The sequence below is a fragment of the Sceloporus undulatus genome, chromosome 9 (genome assembly GCF_019175285.1).
Source record: "Sceloporus undulatus isolate JIND9_A2432 ecotype Alabama chromosome 9, SceUnd_v1.1, whole genome shotgun sequence".
Classification (NCBI taxonomy): Eukaryota; Metazoa; Chordata; class Lepidosauria; order Squamata; family Phrynosomatidae; genus Sceloporus; species Sceloporus undulatus.
This window is the reverse complement of record NC_056530.1, coordinates 33,884,413-33,898,502: the sequence shown is the minus strand read 5'-3', so window position 1 is coordinate 33,898,502 and position 14,090 is coordinate 33,884,413. Positions and strand designations below refer to the sequence as shown.

The 14,090-nt window shown below is 40.4% G+C and overlaps 1 protein-coding gene across 3 annotated transcripts in view; it reads left to right on the top strand.

The window, feature by feature from the left end:
• The window catches only part of PACS1 (phosphofurin acidic cluster sorting protein 1), a 72,808-nt gene that overhangs the window by 45,927 nt on the left and 12,791 nt on the right, over positions 1 to 14,090 (top strand). For all 3 annotated transcript variants that reach the window (XM_042439557.1, XM_042439558.1, XM_042439559.1), the window contains 9 exons: positions 665 to 758; positions 1,607 to 1,687; positions 1,868 to 1,983; positions 2,911 to 3,049; positions 3,719 to 3,823; positions 6,159 to 6,265; positions 9,786 to 9,940; positions 11,582 to 11,692; positions 12,371 to 12,473. In XM_042439557.1, the coding sequence (XP_042295491.1) occupies positions 665 to 758; positions 1,607 to 1,687; positions 1,868 to 1,983; positions 2,911 to 3,049; positions 3,719 to 3,823; positions 6,159 to 6,265; positions 9,786 to 9,940; positions 11,582 to 11,692; positions 12,371 to 12,473 (1,011 nt within the window). The remainder of the gene's footprint in view (positions 1 to 664; positions 759 to 1,606; positions 1,688 to 1,867; positions 1,984 to 2,910; positions 3,050 to 3,718; positions 3,824 to 6,158; positions 6,266 to 9,785; positions 9,941 to 11,581; positions 11,693 to 12,370; positions 12,474 to 14,090) is intronic.

Sequence of the window (14,090 nt, the reverse complement as noted above, 5' to 3'; positions counted from 1 at the left end):
AAGTATAAAACTAGACAAAGAAAGATCACATTTCTGTGTAAGGGGGGATATGTCTTCTTCTGGGCATCTAAATAAAAAATCTAAATCAAAGCATCCCCAACAGGCCATCTGTTGGGGATGCTTTGAGTGAGAGTTGCTGCATGGCAGAATGGGGCCGGACTGGATGGCCCTTGCTGTCTCTTTTTACTCTACGATTCTGTGATTCTATGAACTCAGGGAGAAATCATGTACGATGCATATGGAGATATGGTCTAATTTACCTTATGTTCTCTACATTTTTGTTAGCACACTCACATTGTAAACTGCCTCATTCATTCACTGCTTTTCCTTTCGTAAAGAGGAAGTATTTATTTGCCATACTGGTAAGGATCACTCTTAACCAGTCAGAGGAATTTTGTTTCCCTTTAGCTGATGACAGAGATTTCAAATGCGGTTGAGACTTTCTGCAATAGCATTTGCCCCAGTTTGCTACCTGTTATTAGATTTGAATCTCTGAAAGAGAGTAAATAACATTGTCCATAGTGAAAGTCGTGGTTTGCTCGATAGCGAATGAAGATGAAAGACTTTGTGAGAAGGTGATATTCTTGCAAAGACAAGTCACTTGATCAGACAGCTCTCTCCTCCTTGCTTTTGCCCTTAATTCATCTGCATTGTTCTGTTCCAGGCCTTTCTTTGAGGGAATGTCACAGTCAAGCTCCCAGACTGAAATTGGAAGCCTTAACAGCAAAGGGAGCCTTGGCAAAGATGCCACTAGCCCAGTAAGTAATGAGAAGAGACAGAAATTGTTTCTTGAAGTGAACCATAATTAATTGAATGGAACAGATTACAAAGATTTGTGATTCATATGGAAGAAAACATCTGAACTTGTTCCAGGAGGTTATGGTGTTCTACATCACCATTATGGGCCATTAGCTGGCTGTACAGTCTCCCTGTCTCAGATGAAATAAACATTCATATCTTGTGTTGATAAAATTTTGGCTGTCTGTATCTTGTCTAAAATGGATGAGTAAATCCATTTTAATAGAGTTATGAGTGAGATAGCATTTGCATTGCTTTTTTGTGGAACCAAAACTCTATGTGTCCTGAGGGTCCAATGTAGTTTAAAAAGTAATCAATAAATGAAACAATTAGAAATAAGACATAGTAAGAAAACAAAACAAAAAGGTGGGAACAATTGTCTCTGTCATAGAAGACCCTTCTAGGGACCCCACTTCATTCCTTTGTCAACTGAAACCTTGAGATACATCTGTGAAATGGTCCGGACTCTGTGAAAGTTTATGCCAACCAAAGGTTGTTAGTCTTTAAGATGACACAAGACTATATCTTGCTTTTCCTGCAGCAGAGTGCCTTCACTCCTTCATTGCCAAATCTTGGGGGTTAGAAACTTTTGTATGAAAGTTGGGTTTCCCAGGGATCTGAAGGCTGTTTCATTCTTTTAGGGAGTCAAATGTTGCCATTCTTGGTGTTATTGGGATCAGGCAGTAAACAGATGTTCTTGATTAATGAGCTACCTAAATAAAGTTTCATCTAATAACTACAGACATGACTGTTATGAGGCATAGCTTGCCTCATTTGATTTCTTCTTTTTCTCTGCTGTTGTATCCAGATAGAAGCATCCATTGCAGACAAAATGAAACCCAGCAGGAATAAAAATGCAGACGACAGTATTAATGAAACAGATACATTGGTAAGCACATATGTCCTATTCCTGGTTGCCGACATTCTCAAGTAGAGAATTTCTCAAAACCCACAAAAAACTATAGATGCCAGCCATGAAAGCCTTTGACTTCACAATTTCTGTCTGTTCTTATCATAGAGATTAATTCTGAATGATCCTCTCCCCCCGCCCCTTGCCATTTTACTCTAGGATGGCAATGAGCCAGATGCATTTGGGGACTCAACTACTTTAATCATCCCAGAAAAAGTAAAGACTCCCATGAAGACTAGCATGAAGGGAGAGCTTCAGAACATGGCATCACCTAGGTAATTATGGCTCATGTTTTGGTGGTTGGTTTTTTTTTTAATCGTATTCCTCTGGAAACTGCTCAAAATGCATAATCTCCTGATAGCTGTTGGAGATTTTCCCGTCCTCATAGCAGGTAATTCTTTTGGAAGCCTAGCTGACCTGGGATATGGAAATGACCACACTGGCTCCTACTTGTCCAGTAACCAATAAATAATTTTCAGTTTCTGTGGCCTGAGATAGGAACAGAATTCTTGGAGAAGGAGGACAACCAAAATGGTCAAAGGTCTGGAAACCAGGCCCTATGTGGAGAGGCTTAGGGAGCTGGGTATGTTTAGCCTAGAAAACAAAAAGGTTAAGAGGTGATAGGATAGCCCTGTTTAAATATTTGAAGAGATGTCATATTGAGATGGAGCAAGTTTGTTTTCTGTAGCTCTACTGAATAGGAGCAATGGATTCAAGCTACAGGAAAAGAGATTCCACAAGAAAGTCACTAAAGTCCCACTTCTTGATGACTTGAAACTTTGCTAAATTCTTAGAGTTTCTTAACATTCTCCATTCATGGCTGATATATTCTCTGGGGCATTCCTTTTTCTCTGTGTCAGTAATGTCTAGACACTTGGTTCTATAAATTTGTTGTTGTTTAAAAAGTTAAAAAACTGATACTTTATATGCTATACTTGTATAGTGAAGCTAGAAAGATTCCCAAACTTCACTGACTGAATGAAACATCTATCTTCATCATACATTATATATAAGAAAGTATCAGTTGTTCTTGAGATCCTGTGGGATCCTGTGTACTACTTTGGATAAATGTTTATGTTTATGTTTAAGTTAAGTACCTCAATGTTTTCCTCCAGCTATTAGCTTAACTTGCATGATCTCTCCCATGGTCAGTCAGTTAAGAGCACTTGGAGGATTAATACTGTCTTTCCTCTACTTAACAGCAAAATGGACAATGCTACGCACACACCACGGCAGAAGCGCAGCACGCCCCTCAAGGAGCGCCAGCTTTCAAAGCCTCTCAGTGAAAGGACCAACAGTTCAGACAGCGAAAGATCACCAGACTTGGGTCATAGCACACAGGTAATCTACACTGAAGGTCTCTATCACTGTGGCTTAACTTCTTCTTTGGGAATAAGGTTTAAGCTTGCTTAAAAAGATGCTGTATCTTTCCAGTTGTAGTATTCAGGCTTTCTAGTGCTGAATGTCTTCTGAACCAGTTATGAAAGCAGATATACCTATACTTAGATATTTTTTTCCTTCCAAATTTAATGCTATGGTTAATGTAGATATTATTGCTGAGAAGGAAGTGGAATTCAAGCAGGCTAGAGTTGGATGACAAACAAATGTAGCCATAATAGAGACAGGACCCATACCTGACCTGGAAACTTGTCCCAAAGGGTCCTTTCTGCTTCTGACCTTTATTCAAATACCATCCATTTCCATTTATTTTTTTATCAACACTAATGGGCAGAATTACTTTTCTCTTCAACTGTCCTGTAATCATAGATGTGAATAATGATTATAGTGATTTGCTGACAGGCTTATGTAAGAACAAATGGGTAAAGGATAGATGTTCTTTTTCATTCTGATTCAGTCTTAAAAGATGATAAGAGCAGAAGAAAGTCTTACTCTTACTTGTGGGACATTGGGGATAATGCATGCTCTTTGAGATTTACTTTACCATATGTTTGAGTTTAGAGTTATGGTGGTAAGTTATATTTTTAAAAGCCATACAATTTGCTTTAACAGATTCCTCGAAAGATTATTTATGACCAGCTGAATCAAATCCTTGTGTCAGATGCAGCACTTCCAGAAAACATCATCCTTGTGAATTCTATTGACTGGCAGGGTCAGGTAATAAGGAAGCTGCTTATTGCTATGTCTCTGTTCCCTTCTTTATACCACCCCCAGTGCTTGACCAACAAAAGGAGAGGCCAGTTTTACAAGAGATTAACTAAGTGGAAGATAATAAATGTCTCCTCCATAGTTGACATTCCTTGTTAAATGTAATGTAACTGCATAGTAAAATTAAGGCGAAAAATGAAAAGGAAAAAAAGCAATTATAAAGAATGGAAGGGAAGGAATGCTGATGTGTATCCCAAACTTGCAGGAACAGTGTAAGGAAAGATAAAGCTCAGAACAAGCTATAACTGGGTAGGAAAGAGGGAACAAAAAAGGAAATATTTAGACATGTTAAGGGCAAGAAACCAAGGAAGCAGTGGGTAGTAAGAATAGTAAAATGCTAACCGTCCACAATGAAAAAGCAGCACTGTTCAACATTTATTTTGCTTCACTTTTCCCCTCCAAAAGTGAACTCTGCATCCATTCAGTAGAGACCTTGGTGAGGGATCTGAATTGCAAATCGAGGAGCTTGATGATGTATTCTTGGAACCACTTGCTGTTATTTTTGAGAAATCTTGGAGACATTAGGTGCCAGAGGACTGGAAAAGAGCAAACGTTGTTCCTCTCTTCAAAAAGGGCAAAAGAGATCTGAGGAACTACAGACCAAACTTCCCAACCTGAATACAAGGAATTTTTTAAGAATAGATTATAAAAGAGTTTCCAAAGGTCTGGATGACAAGGCAGTGATTGGTAGGAATCAGCATAGGTTTATCAAGAAAAAAATCCTGCCAAAATAAACTGGTTAATAATAATAATAATAATAATAATAATAATAGGATTTATTTATATGCCGCCCAATCACTGCCGTCCATATCCATGGATTCTTTATCCATGGATTCAAACATTCACAGTTTGAAATTTTTTTAAAAAATATATGAATTCCAAAAAAACAACCTTGATTTTGCCATTTTATATAAGAGAAACCAATGTCCAGAGAGTTATAATTAATGGCTGCACTTCAAACTGCAAAGAAGCTTTGAGTGTAATGTTAAAGGATTCTGCCCTGGAACTGTCACTCTTAACATTTTTATAAATAATGAGTTAGTTGATGGGGTAGAAAGAATTCTTATCAAGTTAATGGTTGATACAAAACTGAGAACTATAGCTAACACTTTAGAAGATAGGAACAGAATTTTAAAATGCTTCAGTAAACTAAAAGATTTTGCTGAAACCAATAAGAATGAAATTCAACAGGGACAAATAAAAAAGTCTATGTTTAGGTCACAAAAATTAATTCAATACGTATAGGATGGGGGATACTTGGCTTAGCAGTACGTGTGAAAAGGACCCAAGATTATTGTAGATCATAATTAGAACATTTTTTTTATTTTACATAAATTTTATTTCTGACCAAAAAAGGCAGTGATACTAATTTGAACATGACCCAGCAGTGTGATGCCTCACCAAAGAAAGTAAATACTATTTTAGCCTACATTAATGGAAGCATAATTTCCAAGAGCAGAGAAATAATAGCTCCACTATTTTCTGTGTTAGTTGGTCCTCAACTGGAGTACTGCATTCAGTTCTGGGCACCCCATTTTAGGAAGTCACGTAGGAGCAGGTTCAGAAAAGGGGAACAAGAATGATGGGAGGTATGGCAAACAAAACCTGTGGAGAAAGGTTGAGAGAGTTAGTCATGTGCAGCCTGATGAAGAAAAGATTGGGGGGTGACATGATTGCATTCTTTCAATATTAATAGGGCTGACACAGAGAAGAAAGTGCAGGTCTGTGAAGTCCTTTTTCAGAGGGTAGGACTTAGTCTAATGGTTTGAAGTTACAACAAGGTAGATTTTGATTGAACACGGAAAGAGCCTATTGACTGTAAGAGCTGTTTGACAATGTAACCAATCACCTAGGGAGGTGGTGGGATCTCTATATCTGGAGGTCTTCAAAAAGAAAAAAGCAGCAAGAACAGAATTCTTCTGTTAGAGAGAGGCCTTGCCTAAGTTGGCTATCTGAGGTTTGGGGATTCTTTGTCCCACGGAAGCCTATTTCATATGGCTCTGGGGAAAGGGGAGATGGTTTCCTTAAAATAAATGAGGCTGTCATATAGAATTGCATGTCCATTGTCACCCAGCACCTTGGTTATTTTTTTCTCATGCTTGCTGGGCCAAGTGTAAGCTACGTCTCAGATTTCCATCATCTCAATTGTACTGGGCATGTTAAGCTTGTATCCAAGGTGCTTAATGGTGCTCAGTTACCAGCATTTTGTCTGAGGTCACATGGCCAGTGATTTGCTGATCAGAAGAGAAGAGTTGGGTTCCTGATGACTTTCTTTTCTTCCTAGTATGTAGCTGATCTCCTTCATGACCAGAAGAAGCCAGTAGTTTGTACATGTTCCACTATCGAAGTACAAGCTGTCCTCTCTGCAATCCTTACAAGGATCCAGCGATAGTGAGTTCACCAAACTGCATCAGTGGCATCTCCATGGGTTTTTAAAAAAATGAGCTGCCTGCCTTCAGAATATCTTTTTCTATATGTGTGTGTAGGAACGTATGTGAGAATTTGCTGAGTTTGGTTTGGTGTTGCCTTAGTAGACTGTCAGGATAGATGATGTACGGAGGAGAATCATCAGAGCTCTATGACATCTTCGTACATTTTCTCTACATATAAAAGCCTAGCCACCCCCCACCCGCCTCCCAAATTCTCTTCCAGGATACATAATAGTAGAAATGTATGGTTCTTTTATTCACTTTAATGAGAGCAGCACAGATTGCTTGTGGCTCCTCTGGGTTTCTTTGCAAGCTTCAAGCCATAGTGAGCTGGGAGAGTTGGTTTCCCAACATAGTCCTGATTGCTGCCTCAAAGGAGGTTCCACTACTTGGCTGTGGCTTCTTCATCTCACAAGCAGTGAGGGGAAGTCAAGACCTATATAATTAAGACTATCTTTTGGGTTCCTTTGCTCCCTGGGCTCTTTGTCACTGTAAGATGCTTCTGTCTGGAGTTGACAGGGCACATTGTAAGTTCTCCCTAGACTCTAGGGCCTAGAGAATTCACACTATATTCTGTTGTCAGTTTAATTGGAGTTAGGAGATTGCTGAATGCTAGGGCGCAAGCCCTGAAACATCCAAAGCAGTGTCTCTTGAGTGTGCCAAGAGTAATTATTTGTGGAATTATGGGTGGAAACCTTTTAGAGCAGAGAGGATGCAGGCTTGAGCTCCAGCACCTCTCATCTTAGAAACTGAGCTTTCTCTGAAGCTGTTGATGGTGGTGTTAGTATCCAACTTTACAATAATATTCTCCTTGGGAGTATGTCTGCTGAAGTAGAGGGCAAGAAGAAATATCTGTGCTTGTGAAACTGGAGCCTTTTGCTTCATCTACCCGAGTTGTTGGTTTATTTATATAAACCTAGTTGGAGGTAAAAGCAGATGTCCAGGCTCCAAAAGGGTTTGCAGGTTTGCCTGGTCTCTCCAAAACAGAAGTATTGCATTACCTACTATCGGTGTTTTGTTTGGAGGCAGCAATAGTTCATCTATCATTGTGGGATTTTAATATGTGCTTCTCCAGTTCATGGGTGCCCCCTCCTGGCTCTTGAGTACTGTATCCTGTTTTAATTTTTAACTAATTAAAGTTACAGTTCCGGATTTAACCAACCACAGCTTGAAAATATATATAAATATATATAAATCCAGTGATTGATGGGAGTCAGCATGGGTTCATTAAGAACAAATCCTGCCAGACTAGGCTTGTACAATCAGCCCTCCATATCTATAGATTCTTTATCCATGGATTCATCCATCCACAGCTTGAAAATATTTTAAAAATATATAAATTCCAAAAGCAAACCTTGATTTTGCCATTTTATCTAAAGGACACTATTTTACTTTGCCATTGTCTTTAATTCAACTTAAATATCCACGGATTTTGGTATCCATGGGAGGGCCTGGAACCGTAGCTTTCCCTTAATTGGGGGGACACTTCCAGTCTCTTCTTTAGGTTCTCTTTTGGAGAGAGCCCACCACAATCAACTCTCCTAGACTGCCACCATTGCTGCTACTGTCCCGCCAAACCTCAGTGGATACTAAAGGCCTACTGTATATAATTTAACACACTGATCTTCTTCTAACTGAAACATATTGTCCTGACTTTTCTATAAGCAATACACCCTTAAAACTATGATCACACACTGTCAAGACCTGTTCTTTCTTCCACAGTTGAGTTAACTAGTCTTCTGTGTTTCAAACAGTACAACTTTTTTCCAGTAACCATAGGTGTTAGCAGCAAGAGGTCTACAGATATCATAAAATAAATAATTTCCATGGCCTTGGAGGGAGAGAATAAGAGGCAGGCACAGCTCCACCAGATGAAGGGCCCTCCCTCCATTCTAACTGCCACCACCATGACCTCATAAGGAGAGAATCAGAGGCAGTTTTTACTAGACTTAATCCCGTCCCCCACTGCCATCCCCTTTCCTTGTGTGCCATGTCTTTAGATTGTAAGTCTGAAGGTACCAGACTGTATAATTACCAGTCTGTAAGCTGTTCTGAGATCATTTCTGAAGAGCAGGGTATAAATACAATCAATCAATAAACCAGCCCAATATTCTCTTTACCCTGCCCTACACTTTTGCGGGCTTTTTTTTACAATTTGTCCATACATCCATACAACTTTGTGTACCACCCTGCTCAACCATTGCCTAGCCTCCCCTTTACTACTTTCAGTTTATGCTCTACAGTACTCTCACATTGGAAACAGCATCCCCCACATATCTGTGCACTCCTCAGTCAGGTAATTATCCTTAACAAGGTTCCAACGAGTGTCTGGATTACTCTATCCTTGCATCTTACTTCATTCACACACACACACATCTCCAACAATATTATATTTGTAACATACATCAATGATGGCCTCTAGCCTCTTGGGCCTCTTTAGCTGTCCAGGTTGGTGGGGCAACTGCCTGTGGCAAGGAGGCCAGTTGCTACTTGCTGCCTTTCATTTCTAGCATTAAGATCTGCAAAAGGCCTTACATCTCCCTCACCTCTTCCCAAAGTAGAGGAAGTTCAAGCCTCCATGTTACTTTCCCTAGATTTTCTCCATTTAGCTAATTATGCACACTCATCAGCATGTCTTCTGAGAAGAGCCCTCCAGTAGTCTCTTTCGAGAATGCTCCCTGACATCCTCTCTCAGAAGAACCCTCCCATGTTCCCTTGGAAGTGGTGTTTCACATCAGTACCTATGAAATTGTTCACCATTTCCTCCAGACTCATTCCTCCATTTAAGGAGCTTTGGTTGTCCTTAGGCAAATGCATATTGCATCGATTTAGGTCAGAGAGAGTTCTGACAATCTGTCAAGTCCGTCAGGATACCAAATTCAAAAAAATCCAGAAAACTCAGAAAACCTTTATTAAGAAACTATAGATCCAGTCCAGCAATGAACATTGTCAGAACCGACCTGCAACTATGAATATTGCCCAATTAAACTACACACAATTTCAAATTTCAGCTGGGCTTAATTTCCTATTCACTATAATTTATAAACATTTTCCCCTCTCATTCCCATACCGCCCCTTCCATGTTATTACAGCCAGATGTTTCTCCCTGAAATGTCTTTGAGCAGCTTGACTCATGCTTTTCTCCCCTCTTCCAGTTTTTATCTCAGAATCTTTGTCACCACATCTCAGCAGTTGCCTTTACCCATCATAACAGCTTCTCAACTTTTTATGACAGGCAGTGTGCACAGCGCATGCAACTTGTGATAGTCAGTCATAATACATCCATTAGTTTCAATCTGAGGGAAAAGGCAAGAGCAAAGTGATTATGAATCCTTTTTTAAAGAGGAGCACGCAGCTCCTTTTGGATGTTCAGTTGGGTGGTTTGTATATGAATATTATGGGGAATTTGTGTGTGCCCTTCTGGGAATGTAGAGCCCAACAGTTGGCTGTCATAATTTCTCTATGTTTCTTTCCCTCTGCAGCTGTAACTGTAATTCTTCTATGCCGCGTCCTGTGAAGGTGGTGTCTGTGGGAGGCCAGAGTTACCTCAGTTCCATTTTGAGGTTTTTTGTGAAGCAACTGGCAAACAAGACATCAGACTGGCTGAACTACATGCGCTTCCTTATCATCCCACTGGGTAAAGACTTGCTTGTTTGATAGGTGACTGTTAAACTGAGCATTGGAAACTCAAAGCATAAGCTTAACTATGGGCTGAAACAGATGGCCCATTTAGTTCTGCTTGGTACTATCTTCGAGGCGTGGTGTTTACATGCACCACGTTCCCAAGACAGACAGAAGCAGGGCTGGCAATTAAACACCAGCTGGCTTCCCTCCCTCTTTAGACGCCACTTTCCCTAGAGCTGGCTTTTGGGGAGGAAAAGCTGGATCTTTGGAAGAAGGGGCAGCTTTTTTCCACCCCAAAAAGGAGCAGTTCTTATCTGCTCCTTTTTGGGATGGAATCTGGCTGGATTGGGGCCGTCGGGCATCTGTATGCCTTGACCCCAATCCAGATTAAAAGGGGCAGCTCTAAGACATTTGGGCTGCCTGTATTCCCCCTTAATGACTTAACATTTGAAATATTTTAACTTTGAATCTTAATTTCCTCAGGGGAATTTTTTTTCTCTCTCCTGGGGTTGCTCATTGCAAGTGATGAAGCTTGTCTCAGTTGTTGGCAGCAAACCTCTACCTGTTTGATCTTGAAATTGTTTCTTTTCATTCTAATCAGTTACTGAAATTGTGACTGAAAAACAAAATATTTAATGATGGTGTTTTCTTTTCATAGTAAATAGCAGCTTTTGTTACATGTTTTTTCTCAACACCATTCCAATGTTTTAAAATTTGTCCTTAGCCTGCACATTACAGAATATGTATATGTATGGAGCAGGATCATAGAATCATATTATCATAGAGTTGGAAGAGACCCCAAGAGCCATCCAGTCCAACCCCATTCTGCCATGCAGGAACTCACAATCAAAGCATACCTGACAGATGGCCATCCATCCTCTGTTTAAAGACTTCCAAGGAGGGAGACTCCATCACTCTCCGAGGAAGTGTGTTCCACTGTCAAACAGCCCTTTCTATCAGGGGTTTCCTCCTAATGTTGAGGTGGAATCTCTTTTCCAGTAGCTTGCATCCATTGTTCTGGGTCCTGTCCTCTGGAGCAGCAGAAAACAAGCTTGCTCCTTCCTCAGTATGACATCCCTTCAAATATTTAAACAGGGCTATCATATCACCTCTTAACCTTCTTTTCTGTAGGCTAAACATACCCAACAGACCCTTCACCATTTTAGTCACTCTCCTCCTTCATCCTGGAGAGAAGTAACCAGTGGCGCACCACAGAACATTAGGAGGAACTTCCTGACAGTAAAGGCCGTTCGACAGTGGAACACACTCCCTCGGCGTGTAGTGGAGTCTCCTTCCTTAGAGGTCTTTAAGCAGAGGCTGGATGTCCATCCATCGGGGATGCTTTGATTGAGAGTTTCTGCATGGCAGAATGGGTTGGACTGGACCTTGTGATCTCTTCCAACTCTATGATTCCATGAGAATGAGACACTTCATCCATATTTGGTCTAGGACTGACAAAACAAATTTTCCAGAAGAACCGTGGGATAAAATTTGTCGTTCTATGGCTTGGGGAAAGATGGCTTCCTGATGCCAAAGGGTTTGTTGTTTCCTGATGCCAAAGGTTCAGTACCTATATGTCAGCTTTGGTGCTAGATTGACAGATGTCATCAAGGAAAATCATAGGAATGGGCCTTGTTTTTCTTTTCTTCTGCAGGTTCTCATCCAGTGGCCAAGTACATAGGCACTGTGGATAGCAGATACAGTGGTATGTTTCTTGATACAGGTTGGAGAGAACTCTTCAGCAAGTCTGAGCCACCTCCAGCTGGTAAGAGTGGGTTATCGGTAGATGAATTTACTTTGATACCCCAAAGCAGGCCATAATGGCATTTGCTAGAACTAGCAATGCAAGATCTGACCACAGAGAGCTTTCACTGGTACCTGAATTTGGATCTTCCAACAGATGCACAGTTGGGAGCAGTAGAAAAATGCAGATAGTCAAACCAATAGCTGTGTTAATCTGGGAAATCAGTACACAAAGGGATCTGGTATCACCTTTGAAACTAACTGAAAGAGAGAAATCAGTAGCATGAGCTTTCATAGACTTGAGTGCACCTGAGGAAGCTCATGCTACCAACTTCTCTCTTCCAGTTAGTCTCAAAGGTACTATAAGGTCCTTTTGCATAGCCCAACCAAGTTGGATAAGATATGTGAGGGTGACATCAGAGAGATAATGATACATTGGCAGTGATGTTTACCACATCAGGGTATAAATCATGCACCACCCTTACTCCGTGGTGGTTTGCTCTCTGCTTGTCCCCTTCATTCATTTCTTGGCTTGATACTCTTTTTGCTTTGGTGTAGCTCAGTGCCTAGTGCAGATCTCAGAGCTTGCAACATAGAAAATCTCCATTCATCTGTCCTTAGTAGAGCTGAAGGTTCAGTGTTCTTTTCCAACTTGACATTTCTTGTGGGATGTACTCTTCTTGTTCTTCTTTTTCTTCAGACTCTTTAGATGTGGTTGGCCGGATAATGCAGTACATAAGTGGAGCAAATGTGACACATCAACTGCCTGTAGCTGAAGCCATGCTGACATGCAAACATAAATTGTAAGCTCCTACTTCTTTTATCTGTTACAGGTTTCATATCAGTGAACTATTTAGTATAGTATAATACAGTATAGTATAGTATAGTTAATATAATTAAGAAAACCCATATAGTGGGCTCTTGGTTTCAGGACCCCCAGTGGATACCAAAATCCATAGATGCTCAAGTCCCATTAAATATAGTGGCATAGTAAAATTATTTCCCTTACATTAAATGGCAAAACCAAGGCTTACTTTTTGGAATGTATATATTTTTAAAATATTTTCAAGCTGTGAATGGTTGAATCCATTGATATAGAAGGCTGACTGTGTTTTTAGTATCTTCATTCATTAAAAAGTAATTACATTTTAATGTATACATTCCATTTCACTTGCCTCTACAATGATCATGTCATACATTTAAAAAGCCACTGTAAGAGGCAAGTCACTGTAATCCTCATCCTCACCCCTCCACACACACAAAAGAGATAGTAGGTGACCCAAAGTTGCCAAGTCATGGTTTCTGTGAATCACAAAAAAAGTTATCTATGCTTGGGCATTATTCAGAACCTTCTAGAGCTGTTACTGAGTTATTTTGGTGCTAGTCTGACCAAATCTTCCAGGTGACCTACCAGCTTGCTTCCCACTTAAGCATTCAGTTCCCTTTTTGTCTGCCCCTGCAGCAACATCCCAAGAGATTCCTACTACACACACACACCCCGCCAGGCATGCCTGGCTTCCCTTCTCATCGTTTCTGAGTTCACTGAGAATTCTGGTCCCAATGCATATCTTTCTTACACATTCATACGTCAAAGTTTCATCGCTGCTACAATCCTGTATCTGCACGTTAACAACTTTCCTCTGCATTACTTTTGTTTTGTGAGAAAGTATATTTACCTATGCTGCACTGAGGTAAAGCTAAATCCATTCCTTAGAGGAATACTGTTGAGTCTATACCACTCTATTGAGCCTAACTCACTCTCTCATCTGCATTGAGTGTTCTGTTTCCACTATTTCATCATGCTTAAGAAGGATGAATGTTGAGTCTCATCCAGGACCTTTGAAATGTCCACCCCGGATGCAGCAAGATTTCACTCTAGGTTCCATCCTCCCTCTGATGCAGAACTGTGACTGATGCACTACACTAGACCTGAAGGAAGTGTATTTTCACATGCATCAGGAAATTGTCAGGCTTTACAGCCTCCAACATATCCAACAGCTTTCCCACTGATGAAAGAACAGTAGCATTGATTGAGGAGGTTAGGATGAACCAACACTTCTTAAGGCTACAGCTTGAAATCAGTGTGTTGGCCTTTGAGCTTGATCTTCCTAGTTGTATGATCTGACCCTTATCCAGGGTGTATGATTAACATAAGGCAGACATTTGCATTTGCATCCATAAACATAAACACAGGCTGCTATAAATGTTCAGTTCATACTGTGGAGCTCTAGACTAATGTGCACTATCCCCTACAGGTACACGTAAGTAATCTGTTCTTCCATACAAGCTACAAATCATTAGGACTCTGCTTTCGTCTTAGAACAGTTGGGTCCATGTCATACTCTTTTTTTCAAGGGTTGACAACCTCATTATGGAACCACTGGCATTTTCCATATGAAAGTTGTAATGGGCTTGAGCCT